At 39.7% G+C, this 27,782-nt stretch overlaps 4 protein-coding genes across 4 annotated transcripts; 2 read left to right on the forward strand and 2 right to left on the reverse strand.

Annotated features, from left to right (window-relative positions):
- Window positions 1-204: 204 nt before the first annotated feature.
- Window positions 205-6,625, reverse strand: LOC103975433 (protein IQ-DOMAIN 31). The gene is made up of 7 exons (XM_009390398.3): window positions 6,453-6,625; window positions 5,684-5,801; window positions 3,873-4,154; window positions 3,422-3,625; window positions 3,165-3,224; window positions 1,876-2,866; window positions 205-577 (listed from the first exon to the last, which is right to left on the reverse strand). The coding sequence occupies exons 2-7, from the start codon at window positions 5,771-5,773 to the stop codon at window positions 546-548; spliced, it is 1,659 nt and encodes a 552-aa protein (XP_009388673.2). The 5' UTR covers window positions 5,774-5,801; window positions 6,453-6,625; the 3' UTR covers window positions 205-545.
- A 4,200-nt stretch (window positions 6,626-10,825) lies between these two features.
- LOC103975432 (uncharacterized) lies at window positions 10,826-14,550 on the forward strand. Its single transcript, XM_009390397.3, has 6 exons — window positions 10,826-10,918; window positions 11,018-11,129; window positions 12,677-13,022; window positions 13,272-13,719; window positions 14,123-14,181; window positions 14,286-14,550. The coding sequence occupies exons 1-6, from the start codon at window positions 10,885-10,887 to the stop codon at window positions 14,334-14,336; spliced, it is 1,050 nt and encodes a 349-aa protein (XP_009388672.2). The 5' UTR covers window positions 10,826-10,884; the 3' UTR covers window positions 14,337-14,550.
- Window positions 14,551-16,951: 2,401 nt separating this feature from the next.
- LOC135631952 (probable LRR receptor-like serine/threonine-protein kinase At1g14390) lies at window positions 16,952-21,112 on the forward strand. The gene is made up of 7 exons (XM_065140123.1): window positions 16,952-18,621; window positions 18,771-18,904; window positions 19,466-19,709; window positions 19,788-19,996; window positions 20,070-20,122; window positions 20,357-20,477; window positions 20,790-21,112. Exons 1-7 carry the CDS (start codon window positions 17,391-17,393, stop codon window positions 21,021-21,023), a joined length of 2,226 nt encoding a protein of 741 aa, XP_064996195.1. The 5' UTR covers window positions 16,952-17,390; the 3' UTR covers window positions 21,024-21,112.
- A 2,546-nt stretch (window positions 21,113-23,658) lies between these two features.
- Window positions 23,659-27,490, reverse strand: LOC103975430 (LRR receptor-like serine/threonine-protein kinase RGI5). Its single transcript, XM_009390395.3, has 2 exons — window positions 24,637-27,490; window positions 23,659-24,250 (listed from the first exon to the last, which is right to left on the reverse strand). Exons 1-2 carry the CDS (start codon window positions 27,488-27,490, stop codon window positions 23,868-23,870), a joined length of 3,237 nt encoding a protein of 1,078 aa, XP_009388670.2. The 3' UTR covers window positions 23,659-23,867.
- Between the last annotated feature and the right edge of the window lie 292 nt (window positions 27,491-27,782).

The raw sequence follows: 27,782 nt of genomic DNA on the forward strand, positions 1-27,782 counted from the left end.
TGGCAGAGACATTACAATCCGAAAAAATTCTCTTAGATAAAATCATCATCAGACAAGACTGAAGAATGAAAAACCAACACAAACGGACGTTTACAGAGAGAACCAGATGTTTGCACTTGATGATAGAATGATACTGCAGCGGAGAAACATCATAACCTCGATAATCTCTCTCAAAAATCGTATTACCAGACGAGTGCAGAAGAATCAACACAAAAGAAAGCTTATAATATGACCAAATGTTGGAAAATGAAGACAAACAAGATAATGTACTATCTCATGTTTTGAGGATTCTTAGTAGACAACTCTGTTGCATAAACAAAAGCATAGCAACCAGATCAAAAGAAACCGTGCCACACTCGAGAGGGATCGAAGCTGTGAATACCAGCATAGCATAGACAGTACACACCTCACGCTGGCAACAGCTAAATGGTATAACGATTACAGCACAACTTTACACCTCAAAACAAACGGTATGAATGAAGACTGTTGCCAACTCGCAAAGGTTATCCTCTTTGAAGAACTTGAGAATTACCATTCCGAGAACATCACCTCCTCCATTCCACTTGAATTGCCCTCTCTGTATTATTGTGAAACATTGGGAAAAATGAATAAAAAAAAATCAAGAACCAAGTAATGGTTACACATCATCGTTTTTAACGGAAGAGGCATACACAATAATTGCAAGAATGAAAATTAAAAAAATCTCAGTGAAACCCAATCAATTACCAGGTTTCTCTTCTCACCAATTAGGAAAAAGCTTGGTTGGTTATGATTATTACATTTCATTTATTGAACAAAAAGGTCTCCCACCTTCCAAAGACAGATAGGCACTGCACTCTTTTTTCACAGGAAAAGAAGGAAAAAGATGCATGGATACAAATTTTGATTAGCCGTGAGGAGGTCATCATGTGCATGCATAGGCCTCAGGCGTCTTAGAACAGTTGGTACAGATGATTGCTACAAAGCATGTTTGCAGGTTCTGACATCCAACATTACAAGAATTCTTCTTTGCTTCAAATATGGGTTGCAGCCATAGGTTTAGAATAAAAACAAACCTGTTTTGCATTCTTCCAGGAATGCATGAGGGAAAAGTATTAGAAAACTCGTTTCGTACTTCTGCTCCCACTTCCCACATAAGAGTGTTCAGATCACAACGCCAGGCTGTTGTTGGAAGCAGATGGGAGGATGGCAATCATCAAGTATGCAAGGAATGCGGTGCTTGGAAGATGAACAATGAAGTGGTTGAAGGATGAATGATAATGGGCACATGGTCAGATAACAGAGTGGTGGCTAGAGAACATTAGATGGTAACAGGAACAGTGGTTGAAGTGAGGATGACGAACTGCGAAGGTGAAATGTAGGAGGTAAGGTGAAATGTAGGAGGTAGACAGGAGTTGCTTTGGATACACGGGTCAGAAGAGAAACAGGAAACGGTGTCCACAGGCAGCAGAAGATAACATGGGCCAGAAGAGATGGAAAGAAACCAACAGTCTAGGTCTGAGGAAGAGACAAAAGTGTTATCTCACTCTCCCTCTCAAAAAGCACAGTGGAAAAAATAAAACAAAAAAAAATCTGGTGGGATCAGGCATTTTCATGGAGTCAAAAAAGTTTTCTATCTGGTTGACCCAAACAACTAACCGAGTAACCAATCCTAACTATCTGTGTTTTTTTCCAATCCTACTTAAATTTCTTCATGATTGGATCCTATGGAATGTAGCAACTAAACAGACCCTGAAGACTGGATTCCATGCAACTATAAATGCCCCGGCAAATTAATTCATGAGAGCAAAATGTTTTCAGAAAATTTAATACATAAACATAAGATGATTCATATCAAAATATGTCCGAGCAAAATGACAAGGAATGGAGTCATACCACTACCATCTCTTGATGATGAGAAGGATCTGTCATTTCGAATCCCATCCTTGCAGCTTGCTTGGATCAACTTATGTGTGCGTGGTGATTGTGAGCTTAACTTACCATTCATGGAAGAAGGCAGAGAATGACGACGAGTGATATTATTTCTTTCCAATGAATCAGATCCAAACCTCGGTGAAACTTGTCCTCTTAGCTTTGCCTTAGCTGATTCAGTGGTTGCCATGTAGCTTGGCAACTTGGGAGCATTCTGCAAGGCATTCTCTGCTAAAGGTTCTGGCTTTGATGGGAAAGAGACCCTCCTCTTGCTACTCTTCTGGATTTCATTGCTACTCTGATTATCTTTCGAGCTTAGCTCTTCATTGCAGATATCTTCTGATGTATGCAATTTGATTGCAGGACTGTCGACAATTTCTGGATTCATAGGCCCATCCAAAGCTACCGAATTTATGGTAGCATCGAATTCACAATTACTGTCGAGAGGTGCCACACCTTCATTTTTAATTTTCATTGAAGATTCCTCAATACTGTGTTGTGGTATATCAGATAATGAGGGTGTCACCTTCCTCGGAGTGCAAGCTGGTTTCTGATTTTCAGACTCTGGCTTTTCGGAAGCCTCTTTGGTAGAACTAGATACCTTTCTCAGACTGCGCTTGACCTTTTCAATTTCAGATTGTGGGTTTTCCACCATAGAATCAGCAGGAGGGCTAGGCATTTTCCTTGGGTGGCGTTTATGCCTCTCTGGTTCGGTCATGACATCAACCTTTGCAGGCACATTCCTATGAACATTTGGTTTTAGTCTGACCGATTCACTTTCCACAGCACTACTGCACCTCACCCGAGATTTCACATTTAAGGGCTTTTTTGGTTGAGGAAGTGGCTTCCAGAAATATGAGGATGTCCAGCGTTCCAGCCAACTGAAGACTGAATTTGGTTCCGTTGGATCATAATGCATCTGCAATGGTTTTGCAACAGGCAGTGCAGAAAGAAGCTGTGCAATTGCAAATATGTTACACACTTGTCAAGAAAAAAAAATAGTAACCCTAGGTGCCACGACATTGGCTCACATGAATGCAAGTGCATATAGATCTGCTCTTGAAAACTTTGCCTTCTATTCGGACAATTTTGATCCAAAAGAAGTTAAAACCCTATGTCTCTCAAAAAGATATCATATCATGGATAGCAACAACATGATTTTTTTGCCCAAAAATATGATGAGGTGAAGTTTTCCTAAAAAATTATGATCTCATGATATTATTGTAATCCTAAAAGATATATAGTTTCCCTACCTGGCACAAAAATCGGCTGGAAGACAGCTGCACTTTTGAAAAGTCCAACTTCTTGCTATCCTACAAAAGACAATCACCATACTTAAAAAGAATCGAGTTTAGAAAACTGCGAGACTGCAATAGCTTACAGTGAAAACTCATATGTCATAAAATTTATGCAAACAAGGAGGCTGGAATTTACAGAATAAAAGAAATGGCAATAAATTAAAACAATCAAAGAATCCCTTAAGAACTAAAATCCATCAACAGATGCTTACCACATTCTTCACTCGACGATATTTCGTTCTAACTTCAAGGCCAATACCTGAAAGCCTGGCTCGCTGACCTCGAACAAGAGCTTGAAACTTAACAATGCCCCACGTGCAATGGAGGGTGGCAACTGCTTGTCGCCTCACCAGGTGCCCACGAATTAGAGCCTGCAGTCTTATGATGCCCTTCAGTGCACAAAACGCCCTGCGTGACTGCAAATAAATTCAGATATTAAAACAGAATAAAGCAGATAACCCCATTCATTAAGTGCTCCCATGTGTTCTGCATTATGCATATGAAATCAATTTTTAAGAATTCAAGAGAAGGGATCAAATGATCTCAATAGAAGTGTGTATGACACCTGTTACCAAGAGATTTTACTATAGATGATGAAACAAGATCAATAAAAATTGAGGAAGCACATAGTAGATGCAAACTGTACTTATTCCACAAGAATACCAGAAAACCCCTGAAGGCAGCTTGAACTTTTGTAGCAGCACACTCTTCCAAGACTTGGGTTGCATCACTTGAAACATGAGGTCCAACATTTACTTGGTTCTGCAAACTTTGACTTAAAGGAAACGTGACAGCTCCAGTATTGGAAGTCGAAGCTGTCCTAATTTCTGATGATCGACCACTTGAATTGGTGTTTACTAGAACTGGTTCAGAAATCACTGGAGAAGTCACAGCAACAAGAGATGGTTTTTTCCCAGCAACATGCACTTTTTCAACTGCAGCTTTCTTCAATAATACATAAGAACATCGGAAGATCAGTTAGTGATCAAGCACTCAAATATAGTAGATTATACATGATGTGCTTGTGCAGATAAAAAACTTAGTAAAACAAAGTTCAAAAGTCTTTCCAAAGAAATACCTCACAAGTGAACAAGCTATTTATTTTTACGAAATAAATTTATAAAACTCACTTTGTTTTTCACTCAACCTAACGCCTCTATCATGGCTTCTCCTAAAACAAACTAAGAGAACTCGTCTAAAAAGAATTTTCTTTTATGAAAATCTTGTAATCACATGAGTGCTTGCTTAAATAGACCTCTAAAGCTCTCTAACTACAGGTCCTAACATTTATACTATCTTCTTAAACCATACCATAATACAACTGGAAAAAAAATCAACTTAAAACATGACCCCAGCATATTCTTAATATAACAATCTATGGACAAGGATGAATATTCATCCTACTCCTCGACTTTTACTAAATCCTACACCTTGTCATGGCATAATTTTAAACTAAATGATGCTCAAAAACCTAAGCCATTCATCGAAAATGAATTGACAAAAAAAGCCGAAAAGTTGTATATGAATGAATCAAGTAAAGATAGTACAAGTTGTGGCTGTGTAGTAGTATAGTCCAAGGCGCTACGGTATTTCATTGCATATATGTATCTTTTAAGCAGTTGCAGTAGTGCATTTGCGCATGCAAGGTGATTTAGGTGTGTTTTATATCAAGATGAGAAACATTAGAATTAAGTACAACCTATTTCCCAAGCAAGATTGCAAACAGATGAAGTGAAAGTTGCAGCATCAACCAATCTTCTTCCCCTTTCCATCTCCCTCCCAAGAAAATGAAGAAATCCACTCCTTTTACACTGCTTGTCTCTGAGGATATTAAAGCCCCAGGTTCTCATGATTCACCAAAAATGACCTTCATAGTTTTGGCTAGGGCTCGTAAAGTTGATAACTGACATCTCTCACATATATAATCACCTCACTTCTCTCTTTTCTTTCAACTCACACCATTACTGCAATCTCTACAATTGGGTAGTGTCTCTTGAACCTTAGTAGAGGGAAGCATCATCTCTGCAGCATGCACTGAAACACAAGAAAACTCACTGACACTCTTATACCTTTATATACATTAATACATATGGCAATCTGTCAGTCACTTGCGTTGTTTTTGGAATCGTCAATCCTCATTTATATGCTTCAGTGATTACATATGTTCATTGAGCTATATACCTTTAAGAAATATATATCCAACATGAAATATCTCTTCAACTTCCAAATTAACTTATTCCATAATCATGTACCAATTCAACTGAGTAACCTAGCCATTGCACAGGTAACAACCACACAAATTAACAAAAAAGAACAGGAAAATGATAACATTTCTATGGTAACAACCACACAAATGTGTTTCACTACCGAGCAAAACTTTCACAGGAAGAGAGCTAGCAATGAAATTGACCAATTGCAATAACAAGTAGCAAATTAATGTAGTTCATAAAAAACCCAAAGTCCCAATTGCATACTGAGCAATCCTTTGCTTTTGATGTATGAGATCTAGAAGCCTTCTTCCCAAAAAGCACCGATTTAATCCACTTTGCAGGAGATTTCCCCATCAGGAAAACCTAGCTTCCTAAATTGCAACTGCATATAAATCACACAGTAGACATAAGACGAGGTAAAAGAATTCTGACCATTTACTAATATTCAAAATAAATCAAAATTGACTTCATCAGTGCCTATTGCACTTTCAATTGAATTAAACACATTTCATATAAAGACAATTGTATTCCAGTGTTATAGGAACAGTGATAAATCAAAATATTTTTTTGAATGGCCGTAAGAATTTAATCGCTTATTTACAAAATATACCTGAAACAGCAAATAGATTTCGGCGCAAAGATCGATTTGGGAATTTTTTTTAAAAAAAAAAGATAAAATTATAAAATAATAGCAACTGGACTACGCCCACATGAAAACAAATAGAAAACAACCAGACGGTAACTTAACCCTCAACGACAGAAACACAAAACCCTAATCCCCTCCTGCATCAAAGCACCAAAATAAAACCCTAAAATGCATATCCTTCAGGATCGATCATAGCCGAGAGAGCTCACACTGAAATCCAAAGGCGGCAAACCCAAATCACGACCAGAAATCTCCTACGAATAAGCAACAAATCCCCTGCTCAAGTCCAAAGCTCTTCGAAAGAAACCAAAAAGGGAGGGGAAAAAAATGATAGAAACGTCGAGATAGAAATGGAAAAGGTCGAGATCAAGCGGATCCGATGCTCACCGAGAAATCGAATGAAGCAGAACTTAAGATGGAGCTCGGAGGCAAGACTAAGGGCAGATGAAGAGCCTCCTTGCGAAAGCGTTGCGGGAAAGGCAAGCGGCGAAGGGTCAGTGAGCGAGCTCACAACGGAGAGTACGAAATGTGAGCAAAAGCTAAAGAAGGCTAAAAATAGAAGGCGGTGCCGTTGGGAAGAGAAAAGTGCCGTTAGAGGACATAAAGTAAAGGCATTTTAAATGGCGTAAATTTGACTGCACACGACTCTGCGAATCCGCTGTATCACGCCAACCAAAGTTTAGGGTTTTCGTTACATAGTTTCTTGGGACCCCGTCGCAATGGATGTTTCAAATGGCGAACAATACTGAATTCTGTTGGGTATGATACAGATAATCCTCATTCCTCTCGGACTTCCCCGCTTACTGCGGTCTTTCATTTTTAGCCCGCTGATAACCTCATGTGAAGATAGATATTTACGGTGCTGCCCTCGATTTCAGGTCCTGAAGCGGCCATCCACAGCGTTCGATGGTTCACCGATGGATCTAAACCGTCCGTTTAATGGCCGTCTGACGCAGTGGGGTCCGCGTTCAGTCACGTGTGCCCCGGAGACCAGACGAAGCAATGATGTGCCGCGTGCCGGCTACGGAACAAAGTAATTCCAGCTGCGCTGACAGGTGTTCCTGTTGCGTGTAAAAATAGCAGCAATCAGATCTTTTTTTCTTTTCTTAGAATAAAAGCGAATTCCGGAATTTAAAAAAACCAATATATTTTTTAAAATAGCGCTTTTTATTTTTTTTTTATATTAATTTTTTTTATAAAAATTAACGTCTCAAGTAATGTCTGTACCTTATAAAATTCTTATAAACATCATGCTTATACCTTCACGAGTAAGCTAATCTTGCCAATCATTTACGACGCGTCTGAACACTTTTACGCATGGGTCTGTCGGTACTTATGACAAATGGTGAAGGTGGTTAAGGTTGGTATGGGCTCTTGTGATGCCCTTGGTGTTCAACAACGGTGTAGAAGAGGAGACAATGGTGAAGACAGAGGCAAGGCTAAAATGATATTTTTACTCAACTAGCAATGCTATATGAGAATTTTTAAAGTTAAAAGAAGCTACATAGGAAATTCTTAAAGTTAACTTTAAAAAAATATTTTATTTTTTTATGATTTTCCTATAAACTATCATTGTTTTGGGTATTTTCTAAACAATACTCCCTCTTTTGATTTTTTTTCTGGATAGTACCCTTAATTTAAATATATCTAAGTTGCCCCTCATAATTTTTTCATATGTTACAATGTTTTGATCTTTTACCATGTTTTCGATCTATTATAATGGTTTAACCATCATAATTGTAAAGCTTATTTATAAACACTATAAATGAGCCAAATGAAATCATTTGATATATTAGAAACCATTTGATATATGATTCAAATAGGTACTTATAATAGTTTAGAAACTAACATCACCCAAATAAAAAAATAATTAGATTATTATAGTGTTTTTATCACCACAATAAACGTATTATAAATATTATTGAAAAACACAACAAACTAATCAAATAAAACACTACAATAGTGTAAAACTAGTAAAAAGAAGATAGAAAAATTTAGCAGGAAATTTTTTAAGAGTAATTTAGATATTTTACAAATTAGGGTCATTGTTTGAAAACAAAAATTAAAATGGAGAGTACTAGTTGAGAAATGCCCAAAATATGAGTATTTTATAGATAAATAGTTTGTTTTTTTTCTTTTTCAACTCTTATTTTTTCGATCCATTTAAATAAAATGATAAATTATTTAAAACTTTGAAAGTTTTTACTTTTTCGTGAGTAGCATTCTTTTTTTATTTATTATTACATAGCATTCCTTATTTTCTAGAAGATGATATTAGTCTTGGCCTCCACCTGTCAGCCACTACTTTATCACATTTGTCCCTCATTCGTTATTGTTGTTAGGCCATCCTCCACCATGACCCTTATGGTTATGGTGTCCTTGACTTCCGATGGTTACAATCGTGATCCTACAAGGAGATCGATGACAATCCCTCCTTACCCATCTTTCTTTTATCACCTGGGTCTTCTCTCGAGCTCTACACTTGTTATACTATCATGACATTTGCTTCCAAACCCTCATCATTACTTGATCAAAGGAGCAACTCCGAACGGTGGTGTGGTGGACTATGCAGTGGAGGAGGGATGGGAAGCTTTACCATGACCGTCTATTTCTCCTCCATCAAAATCAATAACGAGGACAATGGAGCAGAAAGCGAGAATGTACTAATGCCTCGACAGTAGTGAATGAAGGCACAAGTATGGTAGATGGATGACGACAAAAGCAAAAATGTGGAAGCGACGAGACATTGCCATGACATAAGCGAGGTAGAGGCCAAGAAAAAATTAGAACATTTTAGAAAATAAGGAACACTCTATAGAAATAAACTAAGAATTTTATATTTTACAAGAAAAAATAAAAAATTAGAGCATTATTATTATGAATTTTCTTTAAATAAAATTGAATGACATTTAATTCAATGATTCGAAATCTCATCCAATAAATTTTATATTTAAAATAAAATTTTAATCACATCAAATATAAGATTCAAATTTTTATGGATAACTCTAAACATCTAAAATATTGATTTGTTATCCAACTAAGCTAACTGTATATACAACAACAACAATGACAATTTTTCGAAGATGTCAGCTAACTTAGTCAATAAAGACTTTAATAATATATTGTAAGACTCTATGTTTAAATCCCAAATTTATCACTTTTTTTAAATATATAAAATAATAATTATTTTATGGTCAATTGCATAATTTTTTTACGTACATAAAGCTCTACAAAATATCATATTTTAATTTAAATAAAAAATATTTTAATATTTTTATAATTTCTAATAAAATATTTTTAGGTCTCCCTTTACCTCTACTCATATCAATCATGCTGAATATTTCTCTCATCTTATCTTCGATCATTCATAAATATTTTTTTATATTCCTATAACTTATCATTTAATATTTTTTTAGTTTCTAATAAAATATTTTTAATCTCCCTTTACCTTTACTCATATCAATCATGCTGCATATTTCTCTCATCTTTTCTTGATCATTCATAAATGTTTTTTTGTATATTCCTATAACATCTCACATCACACACAATTCCCATCTATCTTTTTGAATTTTACTTTATGTAGCTTCTCATTCATCCAATTTGGCGATATCCAACAGTTCTACTCTTCGTATTACAAAACTACACCTTATATATTCAATTAACCACTTATCTTTATTAAGAAAACAAAGAAAAATCAATTGTAATCAGAATCCATTACAATAGATAGGTATGATGAATCCTAAAAAGGCAATTCATCAGAATTGAATCGTAAAAGGACAGTGAAGAAAGGTAATATTGTGCGATTGAAAGTAAAAATTAGGCCAATACTATTTTTTTTTTTATCTACTTCCATTGTTTTAATCCCATAGTGACATGTCTAACATACAATACCTCAAATATAAATGTTTCCTTTAAAGCTCATCATATCACCCAAATAAAAAATAAAAAAATTACAATCTATGGTATTTGCACCATACTGTTTATAGGACTTCTATGATCCACATGGGAGGAAATTATGGTCAAGAATAATGTCAAAACAAACTAGATGCTGAGAAATATTACTTGTTCATGAGCTACAATTCAGATATTAGTCAACTTGGCTTATGATATCATCAACCCACTTCTTAATATACTATGAAGGCTGGCACAATAATTTTCTTAGGAGTCCTGCTGACATTATTATATTGTATAACAATATCCTTCTCAGCCACTGAGTTCAAAACATGCAGTTACGAGCAAGAACAAATACTGCAAATAGTAGCTACTAAGCACTTGCACTCGACTGCCTTCAAGTATAGTACTTAATTGCATACGACAAAGAAGTCACAGCGCATCTACCTCCGCCTAGACTTCAGAGAGACTTAACCGGGCCCCACTTCCGCGTCGGGTAGCCGTCCGTCGCGTCACTTTACCACGAGGATTAGTGGCGCGGGAGAGTGGCCCCCGTCCGCTCCCGACCGTTAAAAACCACGTGGCGGAAGAGGGATGCTTTTCTTACATCCCGCACGCCTGCTCCTATTCTCACCCAAACAATCATGACCGTCGATCACCCTCTTTGATTCGTTTCCTGACGAGGGTGTCGGTTTGGGTTACGACAGAGAAGTGTCGTGAAGCACTCTTCTTTTTCGTTCCTATTTTGAATCCCCCAAGCCGTAGCCCATTCCCGCTCAAAACCCGAGTTCGAATCCAAAAGCTTGGGCCCCAGCACCACTTCCGCTTTCCTCTATATAACGGCCCCCAATTAGCATCTCGGTCACTCTATTCGTCCTACAATCGCAATCCACGCATCCGTAACTCCACACGCCGCAAGGGAAGAAGCATGCAAGCCGTCGGCGATCAATCCGCCCGCCCGGGTAACTCTCCGATCCACCTTCGATGATTTCTTTCTCTTGATCTCGTCTTCCCTTTTCTATTCCGGACTTTTTGATGAATTTTCTGGGTTTGTAATTAAGCCCCCGCGGTCATGGGATCATCGAAGTTGCGATACGCGCTGCGATCCGCCGCAAGGTCCAAGGACGGGAAGCCGTCGGTCCCCGAACCTACTGTCTCATCGGCTCCAAAGAGGTTTTCCCCCCTGATGCTTATTGCGCTTTTGGAATTTAATTCTTTGCTTAGAATTGAATATGATTAGTGCTCATAACAGCAAAGATTTGGTGGTGATTAGCTTCAATTTTTTGATCAACATGAATTCATATGGGTTTAACCTTTAGGCACGGTAAAGGAAAAGTATCTACCACAAGATTGATATGACTCACAGACCGGATTAATAGACAAGATGATGTTTGATCTCAATATACTCTATATCAGATGATGTTTGACTTTAATTCAGCAGCGATCTGCTCTCTCAGGCTTCAGTTTTGAACATAGTAGTGGGCTACAGACAGTTTAGGACTTGATCCTCATGGTTCTGCCTGCAAATTTCTGCTTGGGCAATTGCAATACGTATAAGTTCCATTGTTGTTGATCTTGATATGTTTATTTTATGCTGGGTTGGCATTTCCAATTCAAATTTTCTTGTCACCTCCTAGTTACCGTTGTCATTAGCATTGCTCTCGTAGATTGCTTGTTACGAAATTTTTATTGCCATAATTACGCTTTTTTGTGTTATAATCTAAATTATGTACAACTAATAAGTATCTATACTGAATTTGGATATTTTGGGCTGGTGCATGGAAAACCAGAGTGATTCTTTTGCAAAGGGGTTGTTTTGTCTTGGACAATGGCTTGCTGGTACAGAATAGAGTGCTATCACACATCAGTTTTGTCTATCCTAAATCAAAGATTTAACGTCTTATGCCTGTAATGAAGGCAATTACGTTCTCAAGACGAGGCTTTTTTTTTTTAAGACAAATTACAGACGTCAGTTCCTCTATGGTAATAATAGAAAGTAGTGAAAAGTGAGTTGGATAGCTGGGGCTAGTTGATATTAGATGTTGTAGCAAAACTTCTCTCTTTAATCATTGGATGGTGGGAGGACCTCTTATATGTCTGATCTAGAGCTACCAAGATATGTAGTAATTTGGAAAGTTAGAAGGAACTGTCTCGATTGGTATATTGAAGGCTTTTTAAATAGTTATGAATATAGCCTAGTTCTTTACAGGAAAAGGCTACGGACATAGAAGCTTCCTACATCTTGCAATGACGAGATCCTTGCTCTTCTCTGTACCCAGGAGAAACCATGTATACATTCATGCTCTTTAGGAAGTATGAAACTAGGTGACTATACTTTTTCGCATAGCGTTCAATCTTCTCTTGTTTTTTAGCTGTCATTAATCATTTCATTTACTGAACCATTTCATGCACTTTGAACACAAATTTACATGGGATTAAATTACCTATATTTTGTAATGACGATGAGAATTCCATTGACACTTGTATATTCTATATGAATCATTTCAAGGTTTTAAGTAGAACTGTCATATGAGTTCAGACTGCAAACGGTTCTCTTTTACCATCCATACTACTTAATGACTCCATCAGCTGACGATTTTGAGTGGGACTTCTTCAAGGAGATAACATGTTCGGTTCTTATATTTAAGAGAAGAAATGTTATGTTGCTAGCCATCTTCTTTGTAACAACTTAAGACTCATAACAGCAATTTATTTTATAGAGGAAGGTCATCTCCTGCAGTAAGCAGGAGTGTAAATGTTCTCGACTTATCAGGAAAGGACAAATCTGCAAAACCTTCACGAAGGCTCTCGATTCCAACCAAACCTGCTCATCCCCCTACTATCAAAAGCATGACTCCGATCTCAGAGGCTAGAGCAAGAATATCAAATATTCAGGGGAAGAGTGATACTCCACGGTCAGATATATCAAAGTCCATGACCAAGCGGAAATTCAATGTCCTATCATCTGTTTCTTACTGGTTAACACAGATCAAGCTGTCAGAGTCAGCTTCATGGCATTCAATTTCACTTGGTTTTTTCAAGCTTGCACTGGAATCAGGTTGTGAGGTAAGTCTTCAGTATTATCCTTGTGCTGTTTTCACCATAATCTTGTGATTATCTTATTTCATCAAGGAAGTTGTTTCTTGTTGCATGCTTCTGCTTTCATATGTATATTGTGCTTTTTCTTATTTAAATAGTCTATTTCCTTTAACAGATGCAACTGTAATTTGACCTTGTTCTACACTAAGTGAATCTACAATTGCCTTTATCATGTATGTGCTTACACTTGTGCATGTCGTTGATCAAATTTTACAGCCTTCCAGTCGAGTGCGAGAAGAGCTTAAATCATACATACAAAGGCATAACCTTCTGACTGAGCAAAAGGAGTATGTCAAAGACTTGCTTCAGAACTACAATATAGTTGAGGATTTGGACAAGTTAAATATTTCGGAGAGCTGCTCGAAGTTACCTGAGGAGGTGACTCAGAAGTCGGACAAGGACAGAAGCAAAACTCGAAGTATGAAACCCAAGTCATTAAACTCAGAAAATCTTGCTGTTGTTGCAAACTCAAACAATAAGGACATTATTCAAAGGAGACAACCTACATATAAAAACCGAGGCTTGTATTCCAAAGACGCAGTAAATTGTGTGCCTATGAAAGATACTAACAATATTAATACTCGGAAGAATTCTCAGAAACCCAGGACAAAACCTGTCAACGAAAATACAGAAGTTGAGAGTTCACAAAATCCTACTGAAACAGGTAACAACATAATCTTCTTCAATTTTCTTCTATTTCATGCAATTCCATGATTTGAAAACTTAAGCTTTTTATTAAAAATTCTCCTAAGAAGGATTATGATGAGACGTTATTGAGCTCTATACTTGTTGTTTTCTAGACTAACATCCAAGTTGCATGTAAGAAGAATTTAACAACGAAGTGTTCCCTTACAGCCCGACTCATGGTGTTCTTTCATTGATTAGTTGATCGCCATATAATCTGCATTTGTTAATATTACCATAGTAACTTTGCTTTTTTTTCCTCCATTTCTTAGTTATTTGTTCATATTATTTTAGAAGGAAGGATAGCATTGTAGGTATTTAGAATATGAATATTGCCTACAAAAATCTGCAAAATTTTCATTACTTCGTTATTTGGTGTTTAGGTAATAACGCTAACTCATCACCTGTGGGGGAGACATTGCATGAAAACAAGGAGAATACGGTATATAAATATGATTTAACCTCTAGCGAATGTTGTTTGTCCATTTATTTTTATTCTTAATTGCTTCTTTCCTCCCCCTAATTATAGTATTCATTTGTTTGCAGGATGTCATAATTGAGGAAACCAGCTGTGCTGAAGAAATTCAAGTGAATTAAACCAACTTCATATTCAAATTTTATCGCTGAATGTGAGTATTGTGGTTTTTTAGTTTGTAAATGGCTGTCTTGATGGGTTTGTGAGTTTTATTGGAGACTTTTTTCTACAAAAAGGATTAAAGGAGAAGTTTGTCTTCTGAAATTGTAAGTGTGTTAATCTTGCTTGTAGTGTTTTGTCAAGTGAATTGCAAATTTATTGTAGTGTATTCTACTACTTCCTTTCCAATTTCAGCTGCCAACTTTTCGTTTTCTGGATAAAGATGTCTCATCTGCCTTGCCTTTTTGGCTTTTGTTCTTTCCCTGATCTCAGACTTTCCAAGAAGCATTTGAATCATTGATTTGGTTTAGCCTGATAGATGCCTGCAGAATGCTGAGACCATGCTAGTTCAGATCATCGTTCCTTACAGTTCCCTGTTCTAATCTGATCTTTCTTATCAGAATCAGTGCAGGTGTTGATATTTTACATCATAAGCCAATCTACACTTTTTCAAATTGAATTTGTTTTATGCAATTATATCTCAGACCAGAGAAGATAATGACACATGTATTGTGTTGCATTATATCAAATCACATCAACAAGCTAGGTCTTAATATCTTATTTGCAACAATGCATTTGCTCATTTCTCATATCTAGATGCGTGATGATGTAGATTCCTAATATATATATGAAGCATGGAGCATATGACAAGCATTGGCCATTAATTTGCACTGATGTAGAGATGACAGCAGAAAAGTCAAAATAAGCGTTTGTTCTGAGTTGGATATGATTTGATATGCTTATATAATTTACATGAGCAAATATAAAATAAATTCACATAATTTCACTGTGACGAAATGATATGCTTATATCGAAAATAACTCGGCCGATTAATCATCAAAGCAATGAGAATTCTCAGAAACATGGGGATCGTGGATTGATTCGTGAACACACTCGCGGTGAGCAAGTGGCTCTGATTGGAGCCCCCTGGGAGAATAACTTTTCCACGAGCATCCATGTGGAGGACACGTATTGTGTCGTGCACTGCCACGAGCAGAGGGAATTATAATCCTGACACACATATTTATTATGTGCATTATTTGTCGTACCGAAACAGTGTGCACTTCCATTATTTACTCCTCATGTCCCATGCCAGTTCACCCTCGCAGGTGTAGGACTACAACTCACTGACATCCACCCAGTAATGCCGAGGACCACCGTGGCCTCACACCACCTAACCCAACCTTAAGACAAACCACAGGGAAGCAAGAAAACACACATTCTGATGTCTCCATTCACTCTCACCCACTCCAATTATCCATGTACTTCTTCTCCCTCCACTTTTACTTTGGTAATGCAACTTTAACTGGTGTCTCCATTCTCGTGGGTGTATGACAGGCTTAAGATTAGACAAAGTGTATATTATTTTTACTGGAAGGAGGTAGACCAGTTTGTGCCAAACTTGCTTTCAGATTACTTCTTCATCTCATGGAATATTTAGTGCTTATGATGAACACTTCACAAGTAAGCATTAGGGCATTGACTTCAATAAATCATAGCTGGATCTGCTCATCCCAAGTAAAGCATGGAGAGGTGTTTGGAGTCATTCTTGCTTTCAGGTTACTTCACTTAAGAGCTGTGCATCTCTAATTTTAATCACTGTTTCTTCACCAGTAAGATTTAGAGCATTAACTTTCACAATCCCTAGCTGGATCTACTCATCTCAAATGAATCATGGAGAGAGGAAGCCTTAAAGAGTACCACACTTTAGAACAGTCTATTGGCAAGGAAAAAAGAGTCAGTGGAGTAAAAGATTCTGATTTCAAGCTCTTTCAATGATTAATGCATCCTTATTATCCTTTTTTTTTTGTATGATAGTACACAATCTGCATGTATTCAAATAATCTTTAGCTACAAAAGAGCTGTTTACTGCAAGAATGAGAAATAACTTTTGCTGATGAAATGCAGCAGTTGAATGAAAATTTGTGCTGAATACTTTAATGTCAACCATCCCCAACCCAGAAAGGGAAGCCATATGATAATAGTACGGGGCCTCTCTGGTGGATGCTTCAGACCTGCAAACGTAATAACAGTGACTTCTCCATTGACAGACAACTCACAATTCCTTTCTTTGACGGACAAGAGGAGCACTTGGGTCAGGGTGGGAAATATTTAGTAGGTTGTCAATACTATTCCAAGACTCAACTTTGACTCTCTCTCTCTCTCTATCTCTCAGAGATATTGCCATGGGGGAACATTGAATTCTTAATTGACTCTTCTAATTTCCACTAGTGATGAATGACTGCTATTATTATACTAACATTTTGAGCTATGTTTAGCTCAAATGATTATAAACTGTAAAGTTAAATAAAAGATAAATAAGAATACTAATGATTAAAGCAATAACTTTGACAAATTGCTTTTATCCACTCTAAGAATACTAATTGTTGTGAGTGATGATTTTTATAGATACATTTTTTGTTGCAGATACAATATTCGGACATTGCTGCTTTGGGACGATGCATATTAAACTTGCCAATTTATCTGAATCATTGTACGTAAAATTTGCCTTTTAATATTTTTGGTTTTGTCATATAATTCTTCCATAGAGAGAAAATTAGAGAACAAAATCCATGGCTTCAGCTCTGCTTGGAGGAGTCGGTGGTGAGTCGCGGACGAGATGATGCAACGGCAGCAGCAAGCTGTAAAGTAGACACAAACACCCAAACGCGTAGTCCTACGCACCGTCATCGATCTTCTTCGTCTCTTTCCACTTCTCATTGTGTCCTCGCTCCCAAATCATCACTCGCCTCTGCTCCGCCGTCAACCCGCACTGTGGGATCTTTCGCTTTATTCCATTCCACCATGAGATCGATCAACTCTCAGCAATTCGTTTCTCTGACTCCCTCGCTCGAGCTCACTTCGGATCACATCTGTGCAAGAAGATAAGCTTTCCGCTTCTTTCTCTTTCTTCTCGAGGGAGAAGGGGATAGTGCATGAAGAGCTCTCGTTGCGTCGGACGCTGAAGAATAAGCGCCGATAAAAAACCTGCTTTTGCGTTCCAAATCCTCATAAAAATGGGATTTTTATCGCTTTCGAAGCTTACCTCCTCCACCGCGCTTCTCCTCCTCCCCCTACTCTTCCTCTTCCTTGCCTCGGATGCCCAACAGCTGCCCAATTCCCAGTCCAAGACGCTGCTCCGCCTGCAGCGCCTACTCGAGAACCCGCCGGCCCTCGCTGGCTGGTCCCGCGCCACCGACTTCTGCTCCCTGCCGCCCTCCCCTTCCCTCACCGTCACCTGCTCCGGCGGCCGCATCGTCGAGCTCGTCATCGTCGGCGACCGCCCTGCCTCGCCCGGCGCCCCCAACGCCCTGTCCCCTGCTTTCTCCTCTGACTCCCTCTTCACCACCCTGTCGCGGCTCCCCAGCCTGACTACCCTCTCGCTTGTCGCCCTCGGCCTGTGGGGGCCGCTCCCGGCGAAGGTGGACCGCTTCCCCTCGCTCAAAGTTCTCAACTTGAGCTCCAACTACTTCACCGGAGCCATTCCGATGGAGATCTCGACGATGTCGAGCCTCCAAAATCTCGTCTTGAGCGGGAACTCGTTCAATGGGTCGCTTCCTGATCTCAAACCCTTGGCTGCTCTCGTCGAACTGGATGTCGGTGGGAATCGCCTCGGCCCCGAGTTCCCATCCCTGAGTACTGGCATCGTTAGTCTTGTCCTCAGAAACAACAGGTATCGCGGAAAGATCCCGGCAAATCTCACGGCCTTTCATCAGCTTCAGAAGCTGGATTTGTCTTCCAATCGACTCTCCGGTTGGATTCCGCCATTGCTGTTTTCCCTGCCGTCAATCCACCACCTGGATCTGTCTGACAACACGCTGACCGGGCAAATTCCGTCGAATGTTTCATGCGGCAGTGTGCTCGGATTCGTTGATGTCACAAACAATCTGTTGGTGGGAGGCCTGCCTTCGTGCATGCGATCGAACTCTTCCAATAGAATGGTGTTGAGCTCAGGGAACTGCTTGGATGTAGGGGGTACGAGGTTCCAGCATCCGAATGCTTACTGCAACGGCGCAGCATTCGCGGCGATCTTGCCTCCGGCGAACAAGATCAGTGGATCTAAGAGCAATGTAGGTGCAATATTGGGAATTGCCGGGGGTGTCGTCGTCGGTGCAGCATTGCTGGGGTTACTCGTCTTCCTTGTCTTCAGGAGTTCAAGAACAGTGGAGTCCAAAGCAATTGTCTTGTACAAACCAGAGGCCGCAAAATCTTTGCCTCAAGACACCACAAAAACTCCAGCTGATGCAAGTAAGGAAATTAATCGTCAAACTTCTAATACATATATTCTAGAAACAAACTATATATTATCATCACAAAAGTTTTTCTTCTGGATTACTTATAATTTTACTGTTATGTGATCTCATATTTACTGGATCAAACGGGAATCCTTGGTAAAGGGCATATGTCTGAGGCAGTGAGGATAGGAACTCTTGGGCTAATACCATATCGAGTTTTCAGTATGGAGGAGCTTCAGCAAGCGACTAATAGCTTCAATCCATCAAACTTGATTGAGGACAGCGCACGGGGACAGGTACAAAGTAGTAGTAGATTAAAGATGATCTCTTTATCTCTTCTACTGATAAGTTACTACTTTTTTCCTTCCATGTCTTGCACTGATGTTGAATTCAGAGCATGTTTAACTGGGATAAAAAAAAAAAAAACACTGTTTTAGTTGCCTTTTTTTACTTTGAATTTTTCCTGTCATCCAAGTTATTGATCTGTAGAAATTGGAAGATCCCATAAGCATAATAATATATTTGGATTTTGACCATCCTTATTCTACCACATACTAGTTCATTATAACGGCAGGTGAGTTTTAAGACATAAAGGCTGCAAGTTCTTAAATCATTAACTAAACAAGACCAAGAACATGTGTGTGCCATATATTAAGATATTTTGGCAAAGAAAATTACATGTATTAGTTTATAAATTAAAAAGCTATAAGGATGACTTGTGTCTTCTGCAGTTCATTTAAAGAACTTCTGAATGTTTGTTGTTGCCTTGTCATTTAGTGTAGAGAAATAAAAGCTCTGTTGAAGTACAGAATTTTCTTTTGGGCTTGCTGACTTGTGATTGTGTTGCTACTGTTCAGTTTTACAAAGGCTGGCTCCAGGATGGCTCCATGGTTACAGTGAGACGATTGAAATTGAATCCAAGGTTTTCGCCTCAAAACCTGCCTCAGTATCTGGATCTCATCTCAAAGTTCAGACACCATCATCTGGCCAGCATTCTTGGCCATTGCATTGATAGCAGCCAGGATGGTGTCAACATTACTACCATCGTATTTCTTGTTTCTGAATACATCACTAATGGAACTCTGAGGAGTCATCTTACCGGTAATGAGAATAGCAAGAATTATACTGCTTCTTATATGCTATCATTCGAGTAGTTCATATTGGTTCTCGCTTGTGCAGAGTGGAGGAAGCGTGAGATGCTGAAGTGGCCACAAAGATTAGCAGCTGTTACTGGGGTTGCACGGGGAATCCAATTCTTGCATTCTGTGACAGTCCCTGGTATTGTCGGAAATGATCTCAACATAGAGAATGTATTGCTGGATAAAACTCTCACAGCAAAAATAAGCAATTACAACCTTCCTGTGCTGCCAAAGAACAAAAACAACAAGGTAGGGCAAGTAAAATTATGATGGCTGAGGTAGACCTAATTTGAGCTTTGACTCTCTTTTTTGTATCTTTCAGATTGGTGGTTATGAGAGTCCCTTCATTGCAGTGGAGGATAGAGATCCTGGCAGGTAACTTGTCATTATCTTGTCTTTTGAAGGGGACAATGTAATCAATAAAATTGGAAGAATCCCATTATGGATGATGTGGTCCTAGATTTGACATATATGAGATACAATTTACAAAGCCGACACACCTTGAGATTGTTATTTTTTTGGAGAATTTGGATGCAAATATAACACAAAATACAAAACAAATGGGAATTCATCCTTGCTGAAACCAAGTTGTTTTTCTTGAGCTTGCAGCATCTATGGTCTGGAGCATGGTGAAAAAGACGACATCTACCAGCTCGGGCTCATTCTTTTGGAAATTATCACAGGAAAACCTGCTGGATCCAAAAGCGGGGTGGATTTTCTTAGATCTCAGGTACATGGACTTCACTCGGTCCACTGAATTTGGCATCGGCAATCACTTTTTACTTTTGATCACACTATTTTGTGAAAACTAGTTCTTCCCATATCAATTAGCACTTCATAATTGCCCTATTTTACCTGTTCTGACTCTGAGCAACGGGAAGGAAAAACTTGCATAATTGCTAATATAGAAGTTAAAATTGTCAATCTTCTGAATTGGCACATATTACACACAGAAAAAGTTCCTACTCCTTGTCAAAGTTAATTACTCATGAAGCTTCAACATATGATTAGTGGAATTCAAATCGTTCATTGTTCGCTTCAGCTGCAGAAGAGCTTAACAGATAGCCCTCCAGACCTGAGAGGCATTGCTGACCCGACCATTCGAGGCACCTTTGCTGTCGACTCCTTAAGAACGGCAGTTGAGATATCCCTCAACTGTGTATCAGGAGATCCAAACGAGCGCCCTTCGATTGATGATGTCCTCTGGAATCTACAATACTCGGCGCAAATCCAGGATGGCTGGGCCAGCAGCGAAAGCCTAAGCATCCAAGTCTAGTTCTTGTGATTCACTTTGTTATATCTGTTACATTGTTGATACTACTGTGGTTCTTCTGTTGTTTGAAAGAAAAAAGAAACTTTCAACCAGGCAGTGAAAAAGATCTTTGTAGATTTGCATGCACAACTCATGAAAGCCACTATAGTTGATTGGGTACAGATTGTGATCAAATGTTTAAATGAAATATAGGCTTTACTAAAATCCATACTTCAAATCTTTAATGTTTGGAGTCTTGTTGTTAGCTTATAGTACACATGATCTCGATATAACATACAGTATACGAAAAAAATTATGGAAAAAAAGGCAGCTCAATAACGAAAATATTTCGATTAGGATTAAACTACAAAGAAAATGAATAAGATAAATTTGAGTTAGATTGGTTGATATATTACTAATCCTAGATATTAAGTGTATGTAGCAGATACGAGGGAGTGGATTGTAATGCTTGAGCATCTACATACATACTCCAAGATGGTCATGTGTTCTGTGGTTCACAAACCCTCAGATTTCTCCTCAGATGATGATGAGGCAGAATGGGGTTGAACAACACCAGCGGTAATTACATTGTAAGTTTCAGCGATCAAACATATTTCCCCTGTCAATTCTTTGTAATCATTATCGAAATTCTACTTATTTAGTCACCATTGAGGTTTTGCATTTGGATCGAAGTATGACTCCAATTATTTTGAGATGATTTGGTGCTCTACAAGTTCACGAAAGCGAACTTGGTTTTGGGATATGAGTTCATAATGAAGATTAGAAACGAAGTCAAACAAGAAGATATTGTGAGAAAGAGAATCATCATCTTCCGCCATGAAGTCAAACGATGACCTGCCGCCATGAAAAGATACCACCGCTGGCCACGGGAAGCGCAGGCCATGAGCGCGAACGCAACACACTACCTGTTCGTAAGGTGGAGTTTGCGAAAATTCAAGCAGAAAGACACGTCTTTATGCGGAGCTGTTGGAAGCAGGCCATCGACTAAAATTTGCAGCTATGTAGAAGATGAAGATACTGTGCAACTCAAAAACCATTTCTTATTTTACTTTTTTTTTTTTTTTGTATTTTTCCTTCTTTTTTATGATCTGCATTTGAGAAAGAATAAAGGAGATGGTGATTTAATGATCGCTTGCACCATTAAATAAATAATTACAAACTTATGAATGATTTAATGATCTGTTTTTCCCTTTTCCTTTTTTGTTTCAAATTTTTCTTGATTTGATTCTTGTTAATTTTGTTTAAAGTTCTTTTATTTTCTTCAGTATTATTATTATTATTATTATTATTATTATTTTAATTAGTATTTTTATGAATATAATATCTCGATTAGTCTCATATCATAAATAAGTAAGATTAAAATTAATTTATAGAGACTCGATGAATATATTATTATTAAATTTAATTTAAATATTTTGTTCAGAAAATGGATGGATCAGCCCATCAGGCCCAAATAGCGGATGAGGTCTATCTCAAATTCACCGAGGTTTTGGTGGTGATCGAAATGGCTAAGAGTGGGAGGAGGAGATCTGTTTCTCCGAGGGAGCGATCTGCGAGGTTTGGGCCGTCTGTGAAGCGATCTACGAGGCTGAACTCCATCGATTGGATGGTCACTTCTCGAGGTAGGTCTCCTCCACGTTGTGATTCTACGATTCGACTCGAAACTTTTTGTTTTCTGTGCTTTAAAGCTTGATCTTTGCTTCATTGTTTGGAGAAACTGCGCTCTTGTTTCGGACGAAACGTCGAACACTTCCCGCGCATAAGCTTCTTCTCGTTGTTGCTGTAAAGAAACAGATCAAAACCCATATAGGAGCGATCAACATTACGTTGCAAGCTTAACCTTAGTGTAGATGATACGATTGACATGCTAGAATAGCAAGGTAACTCGGTTAGATCAAACAGTTTCATGTCGACATGCGGCCATGAGTACCTCCAAACTTGGCAACGCATGTGATTCTTTTGTCCATTCCTATCAATTTCCATCGTGCACATGCAGGTTGGAACATCTTGGCGGCAACGCGAAACTTGCTGTCTCGATGTCAGCAGACATCCCCAAGTGTTCGCCATGTCCGTGAAAAGCGCCGTGGAAGGTGCCAAGGAAACATATCAACCAACCAAAGGGCATGGCCTTACCCTTCCTCTCTTTTCCGACGCATAAGGACCTCATATAGGAGGACCAGGTTCGCTTGTCTTATTTCAACTCTTTGGTTCTCCCACTGGTTTCCTTGGGGTGGAAGCATACAGTTTGACCTTATGGAGAAGGCTTTTGTGTCGTCTACAGTCAGATCTGCTTGCCTGTTGCTGTCTAATAGTGTATTCATTCTGTATGCTGGTTAGATAGTCCATTTTGTCAGGCCATAGATTTCAGTCCCCATTCAAACTTCTCGAGTATCCAAGACATGATCTGATCAATACTCTGTCGATTATTTGTGGATGATTTGATGTTTTCTTTTGTGGTAATGAGATCAAAAGACACACTTTTGTGGCACATGAAAGCTGAGGAGGCAAAGCTTTTGATTCATGTAGAACTAGATTTCTTCTCAGGACATTTCTCCAACTCAAACATCATCGAACGGACAACTCTCACTTGTCTTTAGGAACTCCTAGGCAACTTTTGGTGGCTTAGCAAGAGAAAGACTGAAAAATCCGTAGGAACTGTGATATCTGTAAGGACTAAATTAAGTTCCAGTGCAAACTGTACAACAATGCCAAGCTAACATCAGACAATAGAACCTGCCAATTTTTGGTGAACATGAAGAAATCATTAAGCTTTCTCTCAGAAGATAAATGAAAAGAGTGGGGGAACAAAATAAAAATCAGAGGAGAATATGGAAAGAAGTACATTCGTCATCCATGATTCACAGGCTTTATAAGAGGCTGTTGTGCAGTCTTTCCCCATTCTTCTGGTGGGCTCTTCACTTCCATCAGGAATGCTACCACCTCTTTCATGGTTGGACGCTCCAATGGGGATGAGTTCACGCAGAACATGGCTATTCCCAGTGTCTGTAGCATCTCCTGGATCATCTGGTTGGGCATTCCTTGTAGCTTTGGGTCCAAAATATTGATTGCGGGTTCAAAGCTTGCCATTTTCTTCTTCACCCATTCCACTATGTGAAGACCGTCACCAACCATTGGCTCGATGGCGCTTCGCCCGCTTAGAATCTCTAGGAGGACCACACCGAAGCTGTATACATCGCTCTTCTCTGTTATATTTGTTGTGTAGCCATACTCTGTCACAATGATCGGCAAATCATCAATATATCTACCTCTAGGACTTGATTTAAGACAGGAAGTATGAGTAGTAGCAAGTATAGATAGTGTTCAGAAGGATTTGTCAACAGAAGCCTCGTTAAAGTTATGTCAGAGCTATGGGTAAATAATAACTTTTTTGAGTATTAAGGATAATGAAACTCTCTTAGTCTTGAAACTTGTAAGATCAACACTAGAGAATTTGAACTCAATAGCAGTAAGAACAACATGACAATTGACTTAAGATGTTCTCATTTATGCAAAGAACGAAAACTCACCATAAACAACATTAATGGGAACATCTTAATTGGAAAACATACTGAAGCAAAATTTCAAAGAACTGGCATCTTATCGATGAGAGCTTTACCTGGAGCTATGTATCCATATGAACCTGCTATCCTGGACATGGCATGGTGGAAGTTCGGTGAACTCATCAGCTTTGCCAAACCAAAATCAGCCAAATATGCTTCAAATTTTGAATCCAACAGTATATTGTTACACTTGACATCCCTGTGAAGGATGGCTGGGATGCAGTCATGGTGGAGATATGCTAAACCTTGTGCCGATCCAAGTGCAATCCTATACCGTGTCTCCCAATCCAAATTCCTATTCTCTTGCAAAAGCTGTTGCAGATTTCCATTCGAGATATAATTGTAGAGAAGGAGCTTGACACACTTATTGGAACAATAACCCAGTAGCTTCACAATGTTGCGATGCCTGATATGCCCAAGAATCTGAATCTCGGACTCAAATGTGTCGATCAGTTCCTCTTCCTTCTTTGTTTTCCAAAGCTTCTTCACGGCAATGAGCTCCCCATTGGGCATCTCAGCCTTGTAGACGATCCCAGAGCAACCTTTTCCAATTACATTCTCATCCTTCAGGCACTGAAGAATGTTATCTACTGTAAAGTTTAGCTTCTGGAATGGGACGAAGGTCCATGGGTATGAGAACTCATCGGATATGGAGGATGATATGGTCAGTGCTTTTTCTGCTGCAAGCTTTCTGTTCCTGTTGACAAGAATCCATAATGCCACAAACAAGAGAGTGACAGAGCCTAAAATGACACAAACCAAAGCCACAGTTTTGATCGATCGAATAGCGGTTCTACGTATAAGGTCGGATGAACATGTGTAGCCATCAAAAGACTGACAGAGATCCGGGTTCTGAAAGTAGGAGTTGGAGGATAGAGTTCGAAAGAATGGAGTGACAGGAATTGGTCCGGAGAAATTATTGACTGAGATGTTGAGAGAAGTGAGACTTGTGAGCAGGCCCAAGACTTCGATCCCTCCACTGAGCATGTTGCTCGAAAGATCCAATGATTCTAACTGCGTCAGACCAGACATCTCCTGTGGAAGTTCTCCGACCAACTTGTTGGAGCTCAAGTCCAAACTGATCGTCAGGCTTGTCAAGGAACCAATCTCAGGAGGAATAGGACCTGAGAGGCTATTACCACTTATATCGAGCAAGGTCAGCTTTTGCAGGTTCTTTATAGATGTTGGTAATAACCCAGTTAGCAGATTATTGTTCAGGATGAGCTTATTCAAGTAGCTGAAATTACCGAAACTTGCAGGAATTTCTCCAGTGAAGCTGTTCTCACTAAGGTCGAGCTGTTCTAAGTTCATCAACTCTCCTAATTGAGGAGGGATTTCTCCGGTGATGTGATTATTGTGGACGTCCAGAAGCTCCAAGACCGTGATGTTCGCAATCTCGGAAGGTAATTTCCCAGAGAAATGATTAGTATAAAGATCCAGAAACACAAGATTTTGCAGCTTACCGATCTCCTTTGGGATTTCACCAGAAAGCTGGTTCTCTCCGAGTCTCAATCTAACTAAAGATTGACAGTTTGCAACACTTGGTGGCAACCTTCCTGTCAAAGAATTCCCCAGCAGAAGCAGCTTGCTGAGCTTGTTCAGGCCAAAAATCTCCTCTGGGATAGCCCCTGTCAGCCTATTCTTCGACAGGTCGAGTGCATAGAGCTCTGTACAGTTGCCGAAGGATTGTGGAATGGCTCCTGTCAACGAGTTGCCCCACAAGAAGAGACTCTGTAGGGACTTCAAATCCCCAATCTGCCAAGGAAGAGACCCAGACAATGCATTTTTATCAAGCTGAAGTGTAGTCAAGCTGCTGCAGTTGCTCATTTCCTCTGGGATGGGGCCTGTGAGCATGTTATCAGAAAGACGGAGTTGTTCCAAGACTGCCAACCTCCCTAGCTCGCGGGGGATCTCCCCGGAGAGCTTGTTAGCAGAGAGGTCAAGAACCACCAATGCCGAGCAGTTGGCAAGCTCACCCGGGACCGTTCCTGTGAGTAGGTTCCCCCACAAGAGCAGGCTTGTGAGCTTCTGCAGCCTGCCCAATTCTGGTGGGATCAAACCGGTGATCTTGTTCATATGCAAGTAAAGGTTTCTCAACTCCGAGCATGAGCCTAACTCAGGCGGCACTGAACCAGAGATGTCGGTGTCGTAGAGAGCCAGTGTCTGGAGATTCACCAAGTTGCCAAACTCCGATGGGATTGTGCCGGAGAGGCCAGTGGCGGCGGCACCGAAGGTGGTGAGGTTGGTCATCAGGCCGAGTTGTGGAGGGAGCTGGCCGGTGAGGTAGGGATTGCCTCCGATGCGGAACTGTTGGAGAGAAAACAAAGAACCAAGCTGGGAGGGGATGGAGCCATTAAGGAGGTTGTCTTGGAGGCAGAGGACCTGGAGAGAGGTGAGGTTGGCAAGAGTTGCAGGAATAAGGCCAGACAGGCGGTTCGAGTTAAGGAGCAGGAACTGGAGAGAGGACATTGCTCCAAGCTGCGGCGGTATAGGGCCTGATAAGGAATTGGAGGAGAGATCGAGAAGGCGGAGTGAGGCAAGGGCGCCGAGCGACGGGGGGATGCTGCCGGAAATGTTGGCCGAGGAGAGGTTGAGGAGTTGGAGGGAGGTAAGGGAGGAGAGCTCAGGTGGAATGGAGGTGAGGTTGAGGAAGGTGTTTGGGAGGGAGAGAGAGATGACCCTGCCCTGAGGGGAGCAGGTGACCCCTTGCCAAGAGCAGGGGGTGGGGTGAGAGGGATCCCATGAGAGCAGGAGACCAGGGGAGGAGCTGGTGGAGGTTGTAGCTAACAAGGACAGGAGAGCCTTGCCATCAGGGGAAAGAGAGGTTATGGGGCTAATGGAACTGAGAATGGCCATTGACAAGAATGAGAAGAAGAGTGAGGTAATGGAAATGGTATTGACCTTCCTCATCTGGATTGTGTTCCTTCAGCTCTTTTGTGCTTGTCTCAACCTCTTCTCTGACAGTGATGGAGGTCTAAAGTTCAGCAATGGACACCATTTGCAGCTTATCTGAAGTGCCTGCTCGAGTTCACTGAAGAATGGTGGGAATGGAAGCAATGCATACAAGGGAGCAGGAGGACTATATCTCAGTTTCTCGACCACAACCAAGTGGGATGAGGCAAGAAGTCAGAATGCTTTCGATGGAAGCAATAGTTGCAAAGTCTTCAGAACACGTTCACAGAAGGCCAAATAGCATTACTGG

The sequence above is a fragment of the Musa acuminata genome, chromosome BXJ3-2, assembly GCF_036884655.1.
Source record: "Musa acuminata AAA Group cultivar baxijiao chromosome BXJ3-2, Cavendish_Baxijiao_AAA, whole genome shotgun sequence".
Taxonomy (NCBI): domain Eukaryota; kingdom Viridiplantae; phylum Streptophyta; class Magnoliopsida; order Zingiberales; family Musaceae; genus Musa; species Musa acuminata.